The 22,396-nt window shown below is 53.3% G+C and overlaps 1 protein-coding gene across 3 annotated transcripts; it reads left to right on the top strand.

Annotated features, from left to right (window-relative positions):
- The first annotated feature begins 620 nt into the window (after window positions 1-620).
- On the top strand, window positions 621-22,344 carry IGF2BP2 (insulin like growth factor 2 mRNA binding protein 2). 3 transcript variants are annotated; one of them, XM_054639286.2, is made up of 17 exons: window positions 621-946; window positions 1,411-1,471; window positions 10,280-10,328; window positions 10,652-10,703; window positions 11,251-11,314; window positions 12,617-12,889; window positions 16,491-16,625; window positions 16,779-16,901; window positions 17,444-17,579; window positions 17,753-17,881; window positions 18,400-18,420; window positions 18,959-19,027; window positions 19,218-19,334; window positions 19,598-19,672; window positions 19,881-20,012; window positions 20,318-20,431; window positions 20,827-22,344. In XM_054639286.2, exons 1-17 carry the CDS (start codon window positions 757-759, stop codon window positions 20,920-20,922), a joined length of 1,836 nt encoding a protein of 611 aa, XP_054495261.2. In that variant the 5' UTR covers window positions 621-756; the 3' UTR covers window positions 20,923-22,344. The 3 variants fall into 3 exon arrangements, with proteins under 3 accessions (XP_054495261.2, XP_054495260.2, XP_077039858.1); XM_054639285.2 differs by having other exon boundaries at window positions 18,397-18,420; XM_077183743.1 differs by lacking the exon at window positions 621-946 and adding an exon at window positions 1,097-1,212 and having other exon boundaries at window positions 18,397-18,420.
- Window positions 22,345-22,396: the final 52 nt, after the last annotated feature.

The following is a 22,396-nucleotide window of genomic DNA, read 5'->3' as shown; positions in this document are numbered from 1 at the left end:
CGACAATGGGATCACACGCAGTGATGGCTGGTTGGATCTGGCTTGGGAAGGGTTCACACATTCTTGTTTTCCAAAAAAGCACTGTAAAAACATGATTATTTATATTATTTATCATGTTTGTGTGTTTGTTTTAATTGTATTAAGTAATTATGTAGATAAATTATAAATATAAATAAGTGTTTCTTATATATTTATTTTCTTTGGTTCCTGAGCGATTTCCTCTCTCTGAAGGAACTCCTGAAGGGTTGGGGCTGTTGTGGTTTCCAGGGCAAAGGGGTTGGAGCGTTGTGGGGCAGAGGGAGGGACTGGGGGTGATGGGGTGGGGTACGGTGGGTGCAGGGCAGAGGGAGGGATTGGGGGTGATGGTGTACGGTGGAACGCAGGGCAGAGGGCTCGGGGATGATGACGGGGTGCAGGGGTTTAGAGCCAATGGGGTTCAAAGGGTTCCAGGGCAGAGGGGTCGGGGTGCGGGGGCCCGGGGGTGCTGGGTGCGGTGCGTTCCCGTGCAGAAGGGCGGGGGCCCGGGGCCGGTCCCCCCCAGCCCATCCCGTGCCCGCGGGGGTCTGGCGGCTCCACCTGCCCCCCCGCGGGGCGGCCCCGGGGCCGGGCCGGGCCGGGCTCCGCCCGCCGCTGTCGGAGGCTCCGCCGGGCCGGGGCCGGTGGCGCAGAGCGGGACCCTCCCGAGCCCGCGTCCGTCCCGCTCCCGGGAGGGGAGGAGCCGGGGGGGCTCCCGGGGAGGAGCCCGGGGGGCTCCCGATGAGGCGCCGGAGGATGAACCAGCTGTACATCGGCAACCTCAGCCCCGCCGCCACCGCCCAGGACCTCCGGCAGCTCTTCGGGGAGCGGCAGCTGCCCCTGCCCGGCCAGGTCCTCCTCAAGTCCGGCTACGCCTTCGTGGACTACCCGGACCAAAACTGGGCCATCCGGGCCATCGAGACCCTCTCGGGTGAGCGACCCCCCCCGCGCCCCCCGCATCCCCCCCGCGACCCCCTCATCACCCCCCTCGCCGCCCCCTCCCCGGGCATCTCCCGGTCCCCCCTTCCCTCCCTCCTTTCCCTCCTTCCCTCCCTCCTCCCGCCCCGGCTCTTCCCGACCTCGCCTCTATTTTTCGCTGATTTTTTTCTCCGATTTTATTGGGAGCCCCCGGGGCGCGGCGCCCCCGGCCCCGCCGCCCCGCCGCCCCCCGCGCCCCCCCGGGGACCCGATTACGAGGTGCCCAACCCCAACTCCCCGGGGGCGCCGAGCGGGGGGGACCGGGGGGCGCGGGGGGCGCGGAGACAGCCCGGGAGGGCCGGGGGGTCGGGATGCGGTGGGACCCGATAGGGTGGGATGGGGTGGGACGGGATTTGGCGGGGGGACGCTGCTGTGCCCCATCCCGGGGGGATGCTGAGCGCCCCGCTGTCTCCGCAGGGAAAGTGGAGCTGCACGGCAAAGTGATGGAAGTGGATTATTCCGTGCCCAAAAAGCTCAGGTAACCCCGCGGTGTCCCCCCCCAGAGTCCCCGCGGTGTCCGTGTCCATCCCGGCGGGACGGGGGGCGCGCCGGGCGCTCCGGGATGCGGGGCACGGGGGGGCGGGCGAGCCCCGTCGGTTTTACTTTCGCTCCGGAGCGCAGCGCGGCGGGGGAAGGAGCTGCCGGCCCACGGCCGCGTTCCCACGGGTGGGCACCCCCGTGATGCCCCCTCACCCCACGCTCCCCGCCGCTCCCGGGGAAAACAGCCGCTAATTTAGCAGGAAAACACGAGAAAACCCCTTTCCTCCCACTTTCCGCGGCGCGGACGGAGCTTTTCCCGGCAGCGCAGCCACCCGCACCCTTAAGCTTATTATTTTTTAGTCGGTAATTAATCAATTTTCCCTCTCCAAACACCTCATCTCCCCGCTTTATCCAGCCGGAGAACCCCAAAACGTGAAGCGTTTTTTATTTAATGCATCGCGGCGAGCGCGCCCTCTCATTTCCATCAGGTGCCCGAGGCCGGGCTGATGGGCACACGCGTTCTGCAGGGAAAACAAACACCGGCGCCGTGTGGCGTAGCCTCATCCCGAGGTTTATTCCACCCCCACCCCGGGTTATGTGTCGGGATAAAAGGAAACAACAAAAATAAAAACCCCCATCGGCTGCTCCGGGCGGGTCATTTGGCTTCGCTGGGCGCGGAGGCTCGGCCTGGGCCGGGAGCTGGGGTACGGATTTGGCCCGGGATTGCTGCTGGGGTATTAATTTGGAAATGACGGGGGGGTTGGAAATGCTGTTGTGTAATTGAGGCTTACGGGGGGGGAATGGCTCGTGCCCGGCATCACGTGTGCCGGAGTGGGATTTCGTCTTCGGCAAGGGATCTGCACGCTCCCTACCTTCAAAAAACCATCCAAAGGAGCCCCCCCAGAAATCCCCAGGTGTGGCATTTCCCAGCTAAACCCCTGCAGCAGCCTCAGGATGGGCCGGCGGTGACTTTGGAAGAGGGATGGAGGCAGAAATCGGGAGTTTGGGGCGATAGTACGGAGCCAGGGCTCGACCTTTACCATGCGGCCGGGGATGTAAACAAGGAATTCATCTTTAAATTCTCCGTCGGGGCTGGGGTGCGCCTGCTTTTCCTCCCAAGTTTTACAATTAGAAAAAAGCCATTTAACCGGCCCAGAAATAAATACTGATTTCTTTTACATCGCTCTGTGTTCAGCTGGCTCCAAGTTTTCTATTCCCAAGTTTCTTCCGATTATTGAGATCTAATTTAAGCCGGTGTCTTTTTATGCCCAGCTTAAAAAAAAATCTACCCTGCTAATTTATATTAATATCCCCAGTTTGGGGGGCTGTGCCTTGACTCGGTAGATTATAGATTTTATTTTTGTAATGTGATTTTTGGCAGGGGACGGAGCCTCACGTGGTCGTGTTTATTCCCTCTCCTCCCTCTTTAAATTTGTAGAAAATCCAATTTTTATGGTGGTGCTTGAGTCCCGGAGAGACGCTGGGATTCCAGGGAGTGAAATGATAAAAATCCCCCCGTTCCTGAAATGAATTTGGGGTTATTGGTGTGGAGAACCCGAGCTGGGTTGGCTCCCATCCCTGGGCATTCCTGCGTCACGGGGATGTGAGTGAGGAGCTGCCGGTGCCCAGCGCTTCCCTCCATGCCCGACTTCACCTGGAATGTTTAATTTTTACATTAAAATCTAATACAGATCTATGCCATCAATAGATTTGTATACATAAAAATACATTTGGATAAGGAACTGGCTGGAAAACCCCTGGGACATCTGGCCACGGGAAGCAGGGAAGGGAATTCCTCGAGGGGAGGTGCTGGCACAGGGGTTGTTTCTGTTTCTCCGAAGGCAGGAATTAAATGTGACAGTGGTGGGAAGGAGCCTGAGTCCTGCCCAGCCCATCGATTCACCTCCCATGGGATCAAAATCAGCCCTTCTGCTGCCATCCCAATGGCCTGGGCTCCTCTAGGAAGTATCCAACAGCCTCAAAAATTTTTGTTTCCCCTTGTATATTGTGCCTTGGGGAATTAAAGAAAAAAAATCACTTTATATTTTATATTTTAATCAACATTTTCAATTTTTGAATTCTTTAAAAATTGATATTGAACTCAGCAGAAGTAGGGTATACTTTCTTTATTTGCTTGAAGCAAACCCACTCCAAGAGTATTTTGCTTTTGGAGCGTGGCTGTGGGGGAAGCAGCAGCATCTTCCTCCTTAAAGATTGGTTGTGTATTCCTAAAATCTTTAAAAAATTGTGTTAATGGAAAAGAAAGATGGAAAAGAAAGAACATACAAAGTTATATAAAGAAAGAGCATTTTAGAAAAATTAAAATGTGAAAAATGGGAAGCAAAACTCAGCTAACCCAGTGCTGACTTGTATACAAGAATTGTATTAATATGAGGAGTTTAAAAAGTAGCAGAGCTCCAGTTATTGTCCCCAAAGCAGTCAAATTTGGGTGGTTTTGGTTGTGAAGGTGCCTTTTAATTTCTTCTTGTGCCATAATTGTCAGAAATGAGAAAGGAAAGCACGAGGGAGATGTGAAGAGCAGTGAGGGGAGCCTGGAAATCACTGTAATATTAAATTATTATATACAAATACATCATTATGTTTAAAACTCGGGTGGTTTTGTCCCAGATGAAGGTGGCTGGAGGGGGAGAAGTGCTGGTGCCTGCCCGAGTGGCTTTGCTGGCGGTGATTTTGTGGCACTTTCTCCTGTTTCAAAAAGAATTACCCTTAAATAATTCTCTTCTGAGCATCAATTCAATTCTCATTTCTGCGTGGTTTTGCTTTATTTGTTATTTACTTATTTCTCTGTGCTTTTCAACCCAGAAATGTTGGTGATGTTAAAGCTTGTGATGAACATCCAGGCCCTTTGTTCTTCCTCTGGACACCCCATCTTTGCTTTCCTTATCAATAATTGCTTGTTGTTAGTGAGCTGCTTAATTAGCAGAGAGGAATTCCCGTTGCTTTGGCAGGAAAAGCCCCTGGAACCTCCCCAGGTGCGTCTGGAAATGCTCACGGGGAGCAGAAAATTGAATTTGGGGTGCTGGGAGTGGGGCTGCTCTCAGTCCTAGCCCTGTATCCTTAAATAGATACATTTAAAAACTTTTAATATGTTACATATTGATACAAATTAATAATGTGTGGTGGTGTGTTTAAAGTATTTGGTATCTTTTATGTAGATATAAATAAACGATATTACATGTATAAAGACACTACATAAAAGGTACATTATATATATTTTATAACTACAAAAATATACTTCTAATACCTCATTTTCTGTGAGATATATGGACTAGATGAACTCTAAAGTTCCAACCCAAACTATTCTATGATTTTATATTTATGTATGTTTATATGAAACATTCATATAAAGATATTAAATTGCATAAAATACACAAAATATTCCTATGTAGTATATAAAATTTTATAAGAAGACATATTTATGTACAAAAAGAGAATTTATATATATATTTTTAATATATAGAAATACTTATAAAGTTGCCAGGGCAATGTTGGTCACATCCAGGATGGGAAACCCCCCTTCTGCTGCCCACTGGATGTTTGCCCAGTTTCCCATAGGTCTGGGATGCTGTTCCCAATGGGCTGGCCAGGAGAATCCCCTTGGAACTGATCCTTTCCCAGACTCCAGCGCTGGCTCTGGACAGGGGTGACGCCAGTGCTTGTTTTATTATTTTTATTTTATTTTATTTTATTTTATTTTATTTTATTTTATTTTATTTATTACTCCATTTCATTTCTATTTGCAGGTGTGGGAGTTGGTAGTGTTTGAGTTTTGGTTTTCTTTAGATTCCTTTCCACGTGGGTCTTTGCTTCCATTAATATTTTATCCCTTCTTTCCCCTGTTTATTTACCCCCATTTCCTTTCCCTGATTTCTTTTCCCCCTTCTTTTTCCTCCCATTCTCCCCCCCACCTCTTTTTCCACTTCTTTCTTTCCTCCTTCTTTCCCCCATTATTTTCTTCCCATTTTTCCTCCCCTCTTCTTTCCCCTATTCCCCTCTCTTCTTTTCTCCCCCTTTCTTTTCCCCCTCTTCTTTTCCATCTTCTTTTTTCCCTTCATTCCCCCTTTTCCCTCTTTTCTTTTCTTTTCTTTTCTTTTCTTTTCTTTTCTTTTCTTTTCTTTTCTTTTCTTTTCTTTTCTTTTCTTTTCTTTTCTTTTCTTTTCTTTTCTTTTCTTTTCTTTTCTTTTCTTTTCTTTTTCTCTCCCCCCCTTTCTTTCTCCCTCTTCTTTCCCTCTTTCCCTTTTCCCCATTCTCCCTCTCTTCTTTCCCCCTCCTTTCCCCTTTTCCCCCTCTCTCCTTTTCCTTTCTCTCCTTTTCCACTCTTCTTTCTGCCTTTTTTTTCCTCCTTTCCCCCTTTTCCCCCACCTTCCTTTCCTCCTCTTTTTCCCCTTATCTTTTATCCCCTTTCCTTCTTTTCCCCTCTTTCTTTCTTTTTCCCCTTTTTTCTTCCCCCCTTTCTTTCTCCCTCTCATTTTCCCTTTTCTCCCCCTCCTTCTTTTCCCACTTTCCTTCCCCCATTTCCCCCCTCTCTCCTTTTCCACTCTTCTTTCCCCCCTTCTTTTTCCTTCCCTTCCCCTTTTCACCTTCCTATCCTCCTTCTTTCCCCCTTATCTCTTCTCCCCTTTCCTTCTTTTCCCCCTTTTTCCTTCCCCCTTCTTTCCATCTCCCCACCGCTCCCGTTTATCCATTTCCCCATCATTTTTACCCGCTCTCTTTGTTTTTTCCCCTCCTTTTTTGTACCTTCTCCTTTTCCCCCTCCTCCTCCCGTGGCTCTTTTGTTTTCCCCGCCGTGTGCGGTGACAGATGGGCCGGATTCCCGATTCCCGTCCATCCCCATTGTTGATCCACGCACGGGGCTGAGCCCTGCGCTGCTGCCCGGCCCTTTTCCAGCCCGGGATTTTAATTCCTTAAGAGCAAAGCCCCCGGCTCGGGAGGGGAACTGGAGCAGCCGCAGCCTCCTGGCAACTGGTGGAAACTGGGGCAGCTCTTTAATGCTCTGCTCCGCAGGAGCTGCTGCTGGGTGGGCTTGGGGGGCAGCAAAACTCCTTCGGGACAGCCCCAGTAAAGGCAGAAAATAGATGTAATAATGAGCAATCACAAATCCAGCAGCCACTTCCTCCCCTGCCTGGTCAGGGGGCTGTGGCTGGCTCAGGCTCCGAGCTGGAAAATTCAGCTGGGACAGAGTTTGATCCCTGCCTGATGATGGGAATATCTTTTTTTCTTTTTTTGTAGATGTTTTCTTGCCTGGGACAAATATTTCATAAAGCAGGCAGAGCCCCCACTGGGTTTTCAGCATGTTTTCCCTTTGCTTTTTTTCCCCAGTTCTCTTGAAAATTGATTTTTATGGAAAACAGGAGGTGGCAGAGCATGTTTTCTTTGCCCTCAGCACTGATCTGAGGTGGAAGGTGATAAAATCCCTTTAAGCTTTATTATAGTAAGATATTACAAATTGTGAGTAGGAAAAAAATCTGTGTTTTTTAGGGCAGAGAGTGCTGAAGCATCCCTTATATTCCACTATTTTTTATATATATATATATATATATATATATATATATATAAAATAGTGGAATATATTTATATATTTTATATTGGAATATATTTATATATTTTATATATATATATATATAAAAAATATATATATATATATGTAATAGTGGAATATATGTATTATATATATAATACATATATATACATATATATATGTATATATAATATATACATACCATTATATATTATTTTTCTATACTATTGTATGATATTACTATATAGCATTATATCACAATATTACTTTATTACTGGATTACTTTGTTGAGGTTTTATTATTATATTATAGAGCTTATATTGAAGCCAACTTGTTTCTAGATCCCAAATTTGTGGGAGACAAAGCCCCTCTGGAGCTTCACCTTGACTAAGGGATGGGTGGGTGATCCATGGAAAATCCAGGCAGGGCTTGTGGATGTTGGGCAGGGAGTTGGTGGCTCATTCTCATTTCACAACTTCATGACATTTTATGCTTGTCCTTCTGTGTCCCTGGATTCCAAGGGCGGTGTTACCCACTATTTCCCTGGAAGCCATGCTGGAAAAGGGGGGATTGTGCCAAAACCCCCTCAATCCTCCTGATCCTGGGGAATAAACCCCAAGTTTTAAGGCTTTCCTGTTTCACTGCATGATTTCAGCAAGTGCAGGTAGCAGTGGTGATGCTGGCAGGGCGTGGATGGCTGGGGGTTGGTTTTCCATCCCCTTTCCCTGCAGGACTGTGATGCCAGCCCCATGACTCTGCTCTGGTGGATGCATGAGAGGACACACAGCCCCATCCTGGATTATTTCACGAGCCCACTTTACCTCCTCACTCACTGCTTGATCCTCCCTGTGCTGCCAGCAGCTCCTGCCACCCAAACCCTGCTCTGGGGTGGAGGAGCTGCTTCCTCCTCGAGCTGCTGGTGAGCAGGACTAGTTTGGGATCAATTTAGAAAGAAAAAAAAGCAGCTGAACCTGGTTTCTTCAGCCCTTGAAGCGGCTGAGGCAGCGGGGTGGGTGTGTGGAGGTAGGGAAGAGCCAGAGGGCTGCAGCTCTCCAGGTTATCTGAGGGCACTCACTACAGCAGGGCCAGTTGCATCACACAGCTGAGTGTTTTTCCCCCATCTGGTTATTAGGATTTATTTCATTCCTTAAATTCCCACCAGTCTGCTGCAAAACAGGGTGGGTGAAACGTGGCCATCACCAGCTCCTGTGCTGGCGTTCTGTGCGTGCCCTGGAGTCAACCCCTGGGCTTTGGGGAAACGAAACTAAAATAAAAAATAAAGGGGGTTTCTGCCACAAAGTTCTCCTGGCAGTGGTGTTGGGAATGGATGAGTTATTCCCATGCCCCTGGGAATAACTCATCCACCTGTCATGGCTCCAGATGTGCATCCCTGGCTCCATCAGTGATGGCTGTGTGTGGTCCAGCACTGCTTCACCCAGGTGTGGAGTTACAAAAGCCATGAGCACACCCAGTAGGAGTAATAACCTTGTCTTGAATGTTGAGTGGTGATGTTGAGCTGCTGGGAATGCTGCCCATGGGAGCTGAAGCCTGAGTGCCCTCGGGGTGTCTTTAAATGCTGTGCTCTGGTTTGGATGAATGCTGGAAGTGGGAATATGCTGCCATGTCCTGTTGGGAAGTGGGGCTATGTGGCACCTGCTGTGGTCCTTCTGTCTGGGTGTTTTGGGAGGGTGAGGCAGCACCTGGGGAGACCAGGGCTGCTCTGGCATCTCTCCTGGCATCTCCCTTAGCAAAGGAGTAGGGAGATTATGGCTCTGGAGCAATTCAATTCAAGGCAGGGCTTTTCCAGGAGTGGCAAGGGGATTTGTCCAGCTGCTGTGCTGGTTTCTCTTGGATGTGCTCCTTCCAAGTTCCCTGTGTCCCCTGGGCTCCTGGGCATTGGGGACAGGTGGGCTGAGCCAAATGAACCCCAAATGGGGAGCAGCTCCTCCATGGTCCAACCTGGGCCATCCCAGTGGTTCCCACATGGGAGAGGAAGGTGGCTGTGGTGATGCTTTGGCTTGGAGCTGAGCAGTGGCACCTTGGGGTGGAGGTGCCCCCTGGGTTTGGGTCTGGGAGGTGGTGGGAGTCACTGGGCAGTGTGTCCAGCTCTCTCCAATGGTTTGGGACTCGCTGGGATTTGTTCAGGCCCTCTGGCCTCACAGTGTGGCACCCATCATCTCAGGGGTGAGATGTGTCTATTGGAGGGCACTCAAACTCCCAAAGTAGGAAAAGTTGTTTGTGAGAGATAGTTTTCATTTTTCTGTCTAGCGGTGTAAAAGCAGCTTTTACCTAACACAGGTGTTAGTTGTGTTTCACCTAGGAATAGATTGTTATGCTAATGAACTGCTCACACTAGAATTGTTTGCACATGGGAACTTGCAAGGGGCTAGCCTGACAAGGAGAGCAGGCTTGATGTTTTGAAGCCTTTCTTTCTGATTTTCCTACTTTATGGCAGCAGGGTGGCTTGTGGCTCAAGGCTTGGCTGGATCCTCCATGGATTGGGCTGTGTCAGAACTTGTCAGTGCCCAAGCACATCCCAAAGCCAGGCTGAGGAGATGTCTGGGGGCTCTTACCCTTGGGAAGCCTTGGCAGGGCTTCCTGTGTAGCCACAGCCAGGCTGGCAATGAAGCCATTGCCAGCTTGGGAATGCAACCACAGTTTGGGAATGAAACCACAACGAGGTTGGGAATTAAACTATGTCCAGGTTGGGAATGGAACCACAGCCAGGCTGGGAGGGAGCCATGCTGTCACGTGAGTTTGGAAGTGCCATGGCCAAGGCTGGGTGTGTTGGCCATCTCCAGGCTCAGGCTTACAGGGATATTTATTTGGGTTTCCCTCAGGAAAGCAGCCCCACGTTGCTGGGAGGTGGTGAGCCTCAGCTGGATGTACTTTTGAGAGTTCCCCTCAGGGTTTGGCAGGGCTGGCCCTGGCCAGGCTGGGGTCCTGTTCCCAGCCCAGAGCAGCATGGGCAGGGCTGTCTGTGCATCCCTGTGCGGTCATGGCTCTGCAGAGGTTCCTTTCAGGAGGTTTCCTTGGAAACCTGACAGCCAGCATGAGGAGGGAGCGTTCCAGAGAGAGCTTCAGCCCCAGTGGTGACCAGGGCACAGCGAGGAGAAATGGCTCTCCCTGGGCATGAGCTGCCCTGGCTCGGTGTGGGGAGGTGGGATGCTTTGGGAAGCTGTTACAGCTGCTGTCTGATTCCCAGAGAGGCTTTTCCCTCTGCTCTGAGGTGCCTGCAGACCCTAACCCAGGGCTTTGTCTTTGCAGGAGCAGGAAGATCCAGATCCGAAACATCCCTCCCCACCTACAGTGGGAGGTAAGAAGTGGCTGATCCCAAAAATGCCAAAAACATCCTGTTCATCTCCTTCTCCAGCAGCATGAGCTGTGCTGCTGGAGCACATGGCCTGCATGTGGGCCACCCTTTAACTTCCCAGTAACCTCAGGAGGGAGCCTGAACTGAGCTCTAGCTCCTGCCTGCTTTTGGGTGGCAGGGCTGGGGGCCAGCTTGGAGTGCTGGCTCATCCCATTTTGGGATGATGGGATGCAGGTGGGTGGTGCTGGAGGGTGTTTGTGGGTGGGGTGGGCTCCTGCCCTGCCTGCTTGAGGCCTCACCTGTGCTGTTTGCTGCTCTGTCCCTAGGTGCTGGATGGCCTCTTAGCTCAGTATGGCACAGTGGAGAATGTAGAGCAAGGTAAGATGGTCCTGCATGGTCCTCATGCCTGCAAAATTCCCAGTGCTGCTCCCCAGCTCTGCCCAGGCTGCAGGAAGCCCCCTGGGATGAAACCTATGGATAACCAGACCAGCAGCACTGGTCTGAAATGTTGGATAACCAGACCAGCAGCACTGGTCTGAAATGGGTTTTGGACACAAACCCTGCTGGTGGGATGATGTGGGCCATCCATCCATCATCCAAGGGAATGCTCCTGGTCCCTGAAAAGTTGAAAGCAGAAATGAGCTGAGTGTAGCTTGGGATCCACTGGTGGGTCAGGGATGTCCAGCCTTGCATTCTGCTTGGATCCAGCCTTGGATCCAGCCCAGTCCTTGTGCTGGGGGAAAACCCAGGGTGCCCAGGGGAAAACCCAGGGTGCCCAGGGGAAAACCCAGGGTGCCCAGGCGTGCCATGGCACAGGCATCTCCCTTCCCCCATCCCAGCTGTATCCCCCCCTCTGGAGCACGCTGAGAGCAGCAGTGACACCTCTCCCATCCCTGCTCCAACTCTGCTTCTCTTGCTCCCACAGTGAACACAGACGCAGAAACTGCCGTTGTCAACGTGACCTACGCCACCAAGGAAGAGGCAAAAGTGTGAGTGGGGTTTGGTTTGGTTTGGTTTGCCCATGATTTCACACCACACCAGCTTTCCCAAGGAATCCCAGGTATCTTCCAGGCTTCTCTAAGCTGTCCCACCACTGGGCTGTCCTCTGCCTTCTCCCCTGGCATGGGAGATGGGGTAGTACCCATTATTTCGAAGTGGAAGTATGGTTCCGAACAAAATGTTTTGTTTCAGTCTTGTAGAGACCTCAGCCCTGTGCTGGAGACCAGCCAGTAAGTAGTGAGCTTATTATTATTAGTGGCCAGGGTATTTTTTATATGGTCAAGAGCAGATCCCAGGCCACAAAGAGCTTTTGTGAGTCCATTTGTTGATGGATGTTCTGTCAGCTTCCCATCTGAGTTGACCCATTGTGGCGTTGGATAAGTGAGGACAGAGATGGGGACAGTGATCTGCTGGTTCAGGAGGGCAGAGGAAAATCCTTCTGGTTCCTCCAGCCTGGCTGGATGTGCTGTGGACCACAGATAAACATGAGTGTCTTAGATCATGGACCCACAATGATCACTGAATCCAAATCCTGGTCCTGCACAGGACAGCCCCAAAAATCCCACCAGGGTCTTGGGAGTTGTGGCAATAATGGAAGACAGAGTTTCCCCAGCACAGTGCTTAATGCTTTGGGGTGAGAGGCTTTTTGGGCTTAGGAACAGGGTGGTGGAGTTGCAGGAGTCCTCAGAGGATGTGGAATTCAGGCCTGGAAGGAGCTGCCTGTGATCTGTCAGCAGTGGGATGTGGTAGGAGCAGGGAAAGCTGGAGCCAAGCAGGGTCATGGCAGATGCCAGCATGGCCAAACATCACAGCTGAGCAGGGGCTTGGGGGATGAAGAGTCCAGTGCTGCCTCCCAGCCTCATCCAGCTGGGAAGGGAGTTCCCAACAGAGGGGGCACCACGTGCTGCATCCTTCTCCTGGTGGCTCCGAGCTGCTCTGTCACCTTTGCCTTGTCCAAAGAGCCTGTGAGACCGTCCCCATGCTGCGGGGTAGCTCCAGGCAAGGACTTTGCCCAGGTGAAGGGGCAGGTCCCTGGGCTGCCATCCTGCCTCTTCTGGGGGGAAAAGTCGTGTGCCAGCTTTGGCATGGCCCATGTGGAGGGCAATGATGTCCCACCAGGTTATGGGGCTTGCTCCTCGTGGGAAAAGTGTGGGGCTCTGGCTTCCCATGGCCACGTTCTCCAGACTGGGGAGGAAGGAAGATGCAAGTTGAGAACCATGTTCTGCATGAGGTGGGGGTGCTGGAGGTGTCCTGGGGAGCCCCTCACCACCCCTGCACCTCCTGCCTTGCAGAGCAATAGAGAAGCTGAGCGACCAGCAGTTTGAGAACTATTCCTTCAAGATTTCCTACATCCCGGATGAAGAGGTGAGCTCCCCTCCGCCCCCCCAGCGATCCCGCCGCGGGGGCCACTCTTCCAGGGAGCGGGGCTCCTCCCCAGGGGGCTCCTCACAGCCCAAACAGCTCGAGTTCCCACTGAGGATGCTGGTGCCCACGCAGTTTGTTGGTGCGATCATAGGAAAGGAGGGCTTGACCATAAAGAACCTTACTAAGCAAACCCAGTCCAAGTAAGTACTTCCAATGGTTTTGTTTCCTTCCCTAGGGTGCTGTAGGTCCCAGCTCGGGTTCTCCCTGCCCTGGGGGCTTTGGAGTGCCAGCCACTGCTGGTTTCTTGGGGTGGTGGCAGAGCTCAGGTGCTGAACCATTCCTGCTGGCCAGGGTGGTCTGGGTGCTGCAGGAGGGGGATGCGCACTGGAAAAAGGCCTGGAATGAGTTCCTAAAGCCTCATGAGAGCAGCTGGGGATGAGGCTTTAGGGAGAAATGGCAAGTTTGGGGATAAAATCCTAAAGGTGAATTCTCAGTGCAGTGGTCTTGGTTCTTGGGATTTGCTCATCCTGCTCATCCCATGTGGGCTAGAGCCGTTGAGGGGAAAGGGACACTGTGGGAGCACTGCCACGAGAAGGATGGGCTTTTGTAACTGTGTGAAGCCTTTTTTAGCCATTTTAACATGTTTATTTTTGAACTAAAAAAGGAAAAAAAACAAAAAAGTGGGGTTGTCTTGCCAAAGTTTTCCATGTTTCTCTTGTTGCTATTCTCCTGATCTCACCGCTCATTCTCTGCATGGTTTTCCTGCATGGTTTGTTCCTGCCCAGGTGTGTTTGTGTTTAACCCCAAGCTGTCTTCTCCTGTGCTCATCATCCTGAACCTGGTGATCCCATGGGACGTAGGAGTCCTGTCCCAGAGCATCCTAGTTCTCAGAGGAGTTTTCAGAGGCAAATCTTTGGTAGTAGTGTGGCTGGAGGTAGAAAGACGAGCCAAACCCTGGTGCTGGGTTGGCAGGAAGAGGTTTGTATGGAAAGGGGGCAGAGGAGTAGGGAGAGGAGCTCTTGGAGCCTGGCTTGCCCCAGGGCATGGTAGCCGTGAGCAGATCCTGGTTGGCTGCAAGCCCTTCTCCAGGTGAGTCCTGCTGGGATGAGCAGCAGGTGTAGCTGTGTCCTCACCACCCAAGAAGGGAATTTGCCCTTTCCAAGCCCTGAGCCTAGCAAGGAAGGTGGGAAGGTGCCATGAAACCAAATGCAGTTGCTTGGAGCAGTTTCTGCCACTGAATTGTCCCTCCTGGTGGGGTGGCTCCGTGTGCCTGCCCTGAAGACCCGGGACATGGAGGAAGGTCCTGCTCAGTGCTCTGCCCTCTCCTGCCCTGCCTGCAGTGAGGCACTGTCTCTGCTCAGGCTTGGCTGAAGGAACCCTCAGGAATCCATCCCAGGCAGTCACAGGAGCCCCTGTCCTTCACTTTGGGTGTCATCCCACACTCTGTCCCTGCCCAGGCCACCCTCATCCACTGGTGATGATCTGAGGGTGACATCCTGTTGCCTGGCCCCTGCTCCTCCCCAGAGCGATGCTGCCTTCTGGATTCCTCTGGTCACGTTGGATTTCACCCCTGGTTCCACACACAGAGATCCCAAAGATGCTTCTGAGCCCCAGGAGGCAAAACAGTCCCCAAGCTGAGCCATGTTTTTCCATGAAGAAACCCAGAGCAAGAGCCCACCCCAGCAGGTGACCTTGACAGTCCTTGGAGCTCCATGAGGAGAGGATCATGGCTACCCAGCAGCCATGGCACCAGGATAACCCTACAAGCACACTGTGTTGTCCACCTGGAGAGGGCTGTCCCTCATGGCAGCCACTCCCTGCAGCATTCCCAGCCCACCCTAAGGTCTCTTGGAGGCTTTTCCTGCTGCACTGTTGGCAAACCCTGTCCCCCCAGCCCTGGTCATCCCTCCCTGCGGCACCTGGTGATGGGGTGAAGGTTCTGAAAGTCCCCTTCTCCATCCTCCTGTTGGAATGGAGCAGTTCAGCAGTGGCACTGGGATGTGCTGGGAGCTCCAGAGCTCTTCCTTCTCCAGCTCTCTGGGGTGGGACATGCCTGAAATCAGTGGCCCCTTCCTGGCATCCCTTCTTCTCTCTGTCAAGTGAGCTCGTGCCCACACATCCAGACAGGGAATGTGTCTTCTTCTGTGCTCATCATCCTGAACCTGGTGATCCCATGGGATGGGTTGGTCGGCCAGGAACCTGGCTTGTGCCCCTTTCTGAGGCTTGTCCAAGGTCCTCATCACCTCGGTGCCTCCATTCAGCACTTCCCTGGCACTTGGTCCCTCTCTGGAAGGAAGGCTCAGCCATATTCTCCTCTCCACCAGCCTCAGCTGCTGTGTGGCTCCCATCTGTGGGGCTTGTTGGGATTCCTCATCAATTCCCCCTACCTTGGGAGCATCAGCCTGGTCTGTCATCGCCTCGTGTGGCCATCATGACCTGTTCACCCTGTCCCCATTGAAGGGGTGGCAGCAAGTGTCCCTGTACCTGCTGGGAACAGATCCTCCAGGCCAACCTGAGGGAGCTCCATGGCTGGGAGCACCATCTGAAGCCACAGAAGATCTGGAGAGATGGAGCCTACAAAGGGAATCACGCTGTCTTCCCTCCCTGTTCAGTGCTTGGATGGAACCACTCTGGGTCCCTTTGGAGCGGGCAGGGTTGGCCCTGCCCTTCTCCCAGGGACAGCTGCTCCCCTTCCACTGTCCATGTCCCAACGTGCTGGCTCTTGAAGAGTTGACCTGTGCAAACCCACCTGGACCCCTCAGCATGGCACTGTGTGGTGACTCTGCCCCGCAGCCCTTGGCCTGGCACGTACAGCAGCACCCCGGATGATCCCATCAGGACAGAACCTCGGAGATGTGGCCGGAGGGGACCTGCCATGTGGGAGCTGAGCGCCGGCAGCATTCCAGAGTGGCTGAGCTGCCACTTCCACGCCTGCTCAGAAGATCTGGCCCTGGCTGCAGCAGTGGCAGGGACACCAAGGTGGTGGCCCATGGCAGGATGGCCGCACGGCATCACCCTCCGGCAGGAAGAGCGCGTGGATCGCGCGGAGAAGACACAAGGGTTCCTCCCCCTGTTGCCCAAGGCGCGTGGTCGAGGTGCAGGAGTCTCCTACCCTGCTTTCCTCTCTCCCTCTCTCTCAGGGCTTTGCCAGGTACGGTTGAGCGTGAGGAGCGAGCTGGAGGCCGTGCCTCCTCCCGCCATGAGCTGAGGGAGGACCAGAGGAGTAGAGCACGGTCCCTGCCGCTGCGCACGGGAGCCTGCTGGTCCCCCCGGGAAGGGCGTGAGTACCAGCGCTGTTGTTGCCGGGTGCCTCCGTGTCGGGACAGACAGACGCTGCCCACGGGTAAGTGCTCTCTGTGCCCAAGGACGTGCTCGCTGGACAGCCTCGGGTGTTGTGCAGAGAGAGGCGGAGCTCGGCAGGGCCTCTGATCCCGTCTCCTGCTCCAAGCGGGGCTGGCGGCAGAGATGATGATGATAGACCAGGTTGCTCAGGGCTTTTGTCCAGTTGAGGATTTGTTCTGTCCCCCTCTATGCATTGGTTGATGTTGTGACACCCCTCAGCTTCCAGGACCTCAGGTCCTACAGGCGAACGTGGTCCAAAACTGATCCAAACCGCCCGAAACCAAGCACTGCCTGGGCTTGCGTGAGCCAGGTGCTAGTAGATGCAGCTGACACCCAGGTTCACCCCACAGCTTGAGCAAGTGTTGAAATGAGTTTTTCTCAGCTCCTGAGCTCTTAAAACCCTCTGTGTGACCCCAGACCCATCTGAGGGGCTCCTCTCTGCTGGTTGTTTCGCCGCAGGGTTGACATCCATCGGAAGGAGAATGCCGGCGCTGCCGAGAAGCCCATCACCATCCACGCCACGCCAGAGGGGTGCTCGGAAGCGTGCCGCATGATCCTGGACATCATGCAGAAGGAGGCTGATGAAACGAAATCGTGAGTGCTCCTGGATCGGCCAAAGCATGGTGGGACACGGTGGTGGTGGTCCTTCTCCTTTCCAACACATCCTTAGTACCTGTGGCTGGAAATTTCGGTGTTGCCTGACTAGCTGGACCTTCAGATTTTATTTTTTTTCTTAATCCATTTTAGAGCAGAAGAGATTCCCTTGAAAATCCTGGCACACAACAGCCTGGTGGGGAGGTTGATTGGCAAGGAGGGCCGCAACCTCAAGAAGATTGAGCAGGACACAGGCACAAAGATCACCATCTCCCCGTAAGTTCCTGTGACAGGACTGGGGGAATGGCTTCCCATGGTCAGATGGCAGGGTTAGATGGGATATTGGGAAGGAATTGTTCCCTGTGAGGGTGGTAGATTGCCCAGAGAAGCTGTGGCTGCCCCTGGATCCCTGGAAGTGTTACAGGCCAGGTTGGACAGGGCTTGGAGCAATCTAGTCTAGTGGAAGGTGTCCCTGCCCATGGCAGGGGATGGAACTGGATGCACTTTCACAATCCCTTCCAACCCAAACCATTCCATGATTCCATGATCCAGTGAAGTCCTGGTGGACACCAGGCCACCCCATTCTGTCCAACATGGTACAAGCAGTGCTGGAGCTGGAAAACAGAGCAGCTGTGCCCTCCCATGTGCATTCCCTATCCCAGGTGGATGCTCCTCATCCCAGGTGTCGCACAGGGAGAGGGCGCGTGGCTCTCACTCTGTCCCGTGGGGAACTCTCAGCTGTGATTTGAGTTCTCCTGGGGTTTTCCTTGACTTGAAGAAGGGATGTGACTGTGTCTCTGGATTTTCCTGTGGGGCAGCTTGCAGGACCTGACCATCTACAACCCTGAGCGCACCATCACGGTGAAGGGCAGCACCGAGGCCTGCTCCAACGCTGAGGTGGAGATCATGAAGAAGCTGCGCGAGGCCTACGAGAGTGACGTGGTGGCCGTCAACGTAAGCCCAGCCCTGCCCCGTGCCTGCTCCACTGCACAAAAATTCACAGTGGAGATCAGTGGGGTTGATCTCCTCAGTCAAAACAACAGGGGTTGGGCCTCGCCCATGCCTGTGTTGAGAGGCCCAGTACTCCTTCACCTTTCACACCTTTCTCCGTGTCTTTCCTTTCCCAGCAACAGGCCAACCTGATCCCAGGGCTGAACCTCAGTGCTTTGGGCATCTTCTCCACAGGGCTGTCCATGCTGCCATCCACCCCTGGGGCCCGGGGAGCTGCAGCTGCCACCCCCTACCACCCCTTTGCAGTAAGTGTGGTGTGTTCCTGGTGCCTGGGGCTCGTGGGTTTGGGTGGATACTGGAGCTGTAGGAGCCACCTCATGGGGAGCTCTGACTCTCAGCCATTTTGGGGAGGATGCTCATTGCAGCAGCAAAGTGGAGAGGACAGGGAATGAAAGTGGCAACCTTCAGAAGATCAGCTGCATCCCTGGGTTGTGCTGCATCCCTGCATCCCTGGGTTGTGCTGATCTGGGTTCCACCAGTGTTTAAGGACTGGCTGTGCCCCAAGGGTGCTGCTCTCTGAAGAGAGCACGGGAAAACCATGTAGGTGGTCTTCAGTCCTGACTCCAAGCCCACCACTGGCCTGAGGTGACAGTGGGCAGGGATGGCGCAGTGCCAGGAGAACAGGATGGCCAAGGTGCTGGTGGAGAAGGTCCATCCCAGGTCACTCAGGCACCGTGGACTGCCTCCATTGGTCCCTAAATAATTTATTCTGAGCTGTGGGTTAATTTACCTGTGCTGTTTTCTTTCCCTGGAATGCCAGCAGCAGAGCGGGCGGAGGAGGACGGTGAGTGCTGGGAGGATGTGGGGGTGTGTGGTGGCTCTGGAGGGCTCCAGGAGGGTTGGTTGGTCACTCTCAGCCTGTGGAGGGAGGGTGCTGTGCCTGTATCCACAACCTCTGGGAGACAGCTGTGGGAAGTATTTATGGGTGTGATGGAGAGGAGAGGGACAGGTCTCCTGAAGGGCAGTGTTTGGTGTGGGGTCCTTCACCCCAAAGCTTTGTGTGGCCTTTTTCAAGCTCCTTGAAGGAGCCAGAAGGAGATCTTTTTTCTGATACAAACATCAGCAGGACAAAGCCAAAAAAGCAGCAGTGGGGAGGGACTGGGGTTAACTGGGAGCTCCCATCCCCATCCCAGCCTTGTGCTGTGCCACAGGCACAGGATCCAGGCTGCAGCTCATCCCTGGATGTGCCTGTGGTCACTGTGTCCCTCGTGTTGCTCCTGGTGCTGACACACTCCCCATGTCAGGGTGGGAGTGTTGGGAAGGGGCTGGCACCTTGAGGACATCACTGATGTCACTGCCCCTCATTTTCTCTCCCACCACAGGGCTCCTCAGCCTATCTGTCGAGTCTGTACGGAGCCCCCCCAGCTGGAGCCTTCCCCCATCAGCACCCTGTAAGTTTCCCTTCCCCAAAAGTGCCATGAGGTCTTCCCTTGGGCACCTTGTGGGAGGGCAGGACCACAACTCAACTCAACAGAACCCAACCCAGCCCCCCACCTCTTCAAGGCTGGAATGCTGGCAGGGGGAAGCAGCCCCCTGGCCCAGCTGTTCCCCTGACCCTCTGGCTCTTCCTGCCCTTTCCAGCTGCCGGAGCAGGAGGTTGTGAACTTGTTCATCCCAACACAGGCAGTGGGGGCCATCATTGGAAAGAAGGGGCAGCACATCAAGCAGCTGGCACGGTTTGCTGGTGCCTCCATCAAGGTGAGTGGGAATGAGGGGCTGGGTCGGGGCTTTGTGCCTCAGTTTCCTCTTCCCACTGCTGAGGGCAGAGAAGGGAGCCCTTGGTGAATGGTTTTGCTCCCTAAATGAGTAGAAACCAGTCCTGCAGCGTCCTGATTGTCACTGCTGCTCGGGTAGGGGGGTGTCTCTGCATGGGGGGTGTCCCTGCGTGGGGGCACATCCCACAGAGGGGAGGTCTTGCCAAAGGAGGGGTCACACTCACACTCCATCCCATCCCTCTGCAGATTGCCCCAGCAGAAGGTCCCGATGCCAGTGAGCGCATGGTGATCATCACGGGGCCACCTGAGGCTCAGTTCAAGGTACAATGGTCACAGGGTGGGGGCTGGCTTGGGGACATGGGTAGGGGCAAGGGGAGAGCATCCCTTTGGTCCCCACCGTGCCAGGGGGGCTTCTCAGCTTGGGACCACAGTTTTGGGACCACATCATTACCTGTGGGAATGAAGGGCACAGCAGGCCGCCTCCAGGATGCTGCCCACCACCTCTGTGTCCCTTTTGTGCCCTCTCCAGGCCCAGGGGCGAATATTTGGGAAACTGAAAGAGGAAAACTTCTTTAACCCGAAAGAAGAAGTGAAGCTCGAAGCACACATCAAGGTGCCTTCCTTCGCCGCCGGCCGTGTCATCGGCAAAGGTGGCAAGACGGTAGGTGGGGGTGTGTGGGGTCCCACCTGGCCTGGGAATAGAGGGCTGGACATCCCCTATCCATCGCCTGTCCATCCCCTATCCATCCCCTATCCATCCCATCACCTCTGGCCGGGTGCTCTGTGGTATCAGTGATGTCTCAGTCCCTTTGTCCTGGGGGTGGCTCTTGGATGGCAGCCATCCCAAGGGGACAGGGTGTGAGCCACAGCAGCCTGGTGCCATGTCCTGGCTCAGAGCTGGGAAGGCACCAGCAGTGGAGGATTTTGGCTGCTCCACAGCAAAACCTGGATCTCTCATTTGCTCAGGTGAATGAACTGCAGAACTTAACGAGCGCAGAAGTCATCGTGCCGCGAGACCAAACCCCGGACGAGAACGAGGAGGTTGTCGTCAAAATCATTGGGCATTTCTTTGCCAGTCAGGTAAGGTTTGGCCATGGCTCTTCCAGCATTCCCAGTTTGAGGAAGGCCACCGAGCACAGCATCGCTTAAGCTGTTTTGAGTGGTACACCGTGGATGCACCGAAGGGGTTTTTGGCTGCATTAAAAGTAAAGATTGGCTCGATTCAGCCAAAATCTGTGCCTTGGACACGGGGTGGGAATGGCTCCTGCATCCCACCTGGGTGCATCTAACCAGGCTGGGTTCATGACTGTAAGGGCGTGGTGACACCCCAAAATCTTGAGTGATGGAAGAACAAGCCAGCAAGGCAGAAGTATCACAGAATCACATGCCTGGCCTGGTGTTAGAATCTGTAGCGTTGTGGTGCTGTAGGGTTGGTGGGGGCTCAGCTCTGGTGTTGTTTCTTGCCCCCTTGCCAGACTGCCCAGCGCAAGATCAGGGAAATCGTGCAGCAGGTGAAGCAGCAGGAGCACAAACACGCTCAGGGAGCCGCGGCCTCGCAGCACGGCAAGTGAGGCTCCCGCCAGCACCGCCCGACGAATGTAACCCCCGCCGCCACCGCCGGCCCCAGCAGGCCAGGGGACAAACCAAAGAGCCCCGAGCCCGCCGGCTGGCAGCCCGGGGCACAGGGGGCTCTCTCCAGCCCGCAGCTTCCGCCTTATCCACCGCCTCCCCCGCCGCTCAGTCAGACTAACACAGGCACAGAGAGGTGGTTTTTAGTTTGGAATTCTCCCCAAACCTGCCCATTCCACCCCCAAGGAGCTCGCCCGGCCTGGGGGGGCCGCGGCACTCGTTAATTTAGAATTAATATATCAGTAACGGAACTAACGCCGATTTTTAAGTTTTGTAAGATTTTATTTTTTAACTCACTTTTTAAAAATTTTTTGGGGGAGGGGGGGCTGTTTGTTTTTAGCAAAAGCAGGCTTTTCTAGAGGTTTAATGGCAGGAGCTGGTTCATTGGTTCTCTAATGCACCGTAGAGCAGAGCTGTAGGATCGCCAGCAGGGAAAAAAATACTAAATAAGTGTTAAAAAGCAATTTCTGAAGGGCTTTGAGAAGAGCAGGGCCTGTAGGAGCTAAGAGGATTCCTCGTGTAGGAATTGTTCCTCTCCTTCACACACCCTTTCCTCTTTGCTTTGGACTCCAAAAGCAGGGTTTGCATCCATTCTGTCCCCCCTTTCTGTCTGTCTGTCCTCTCTCCATCACTGCCCAGCACTGACATTGCTGGAGAATGATGGGCAGCACCAGCCCTGCCCGCTTTGGACTGGGATCTTTGGGGAAAAGATCCCTGTGTTGCAGGGAGAGGAGGGGGAAATGGGTGAAAAAAACAGATTTACAAGAGGTTGTCAGCCCAGGGCTGGAAAACCCAACCAGCAAAATTGGCTTCAAATGAAAAAATAACCCAAATAACCCTCCCAACACACACACACACAGAAAAACTACCTCAGGTTTTCGTACCTCAGCACCTTGCGCTTGTGTTGCCCTTTTAGAGATTTTTGTATGCCTTGTAAAACTGATAGTTGGAGCATTTTTTTATTTTTGTAATAAAAAAAAATCGAGTTGGAAAAATGATCTCGACCAAGTCAGCTGCGAGGTGGAAGAAGGAAACCAACCCCCGTGTCCCAGAGCTCTTCCGTAGTCTCCTGCAAGCTGAGAGCCAGTGGCTGTTCCTTCGGAGAAAGCTTGAGAAATGGTTAAAAAGAACAAAAAAAAAAAAAGGGAAAAATAAAAAAAGCCAAACACAATAAAAAAAAAAGGGTTTAAGCAAATCCAAGTGATGGATGGAAACGGTGAAAGCCGACGGGCAGAGCAGGGATGGGAGCAGAGGTACCAGCACCGCTCCCGTGGGCTGCGAATCCGCGTTTTCCTCTACTGCAAAGTGTTCTGTGAAAACCAACCTGAGACACCAACAAAGAGAAATATATCCAGCTAACCAGAGCCTGAGCCTGCTCTCTGTTGCTTTCTTTGGGGTTCCTTGTGGTGGTCACAT

This window comes from Agelaius phoeniceus, chromosome 10 (genome assembly GCF_051311805.1).
Source record: "Agelaius phoeniceus isolate bAgePho1 chromosome 10, bAgePho1.hap1, whole genome shotgun sequence".
Lineage (NCBI taxonomy): Eukaryota > Metazoa > Chordata > Aves > Passeriformes > Icteridae > Agelaius > Agelaius phoeniceus.
Note: the sequence above shows the minus strand (reverse complement) of the source record. Positions and strands in the feature narration are given on the sequence as shown.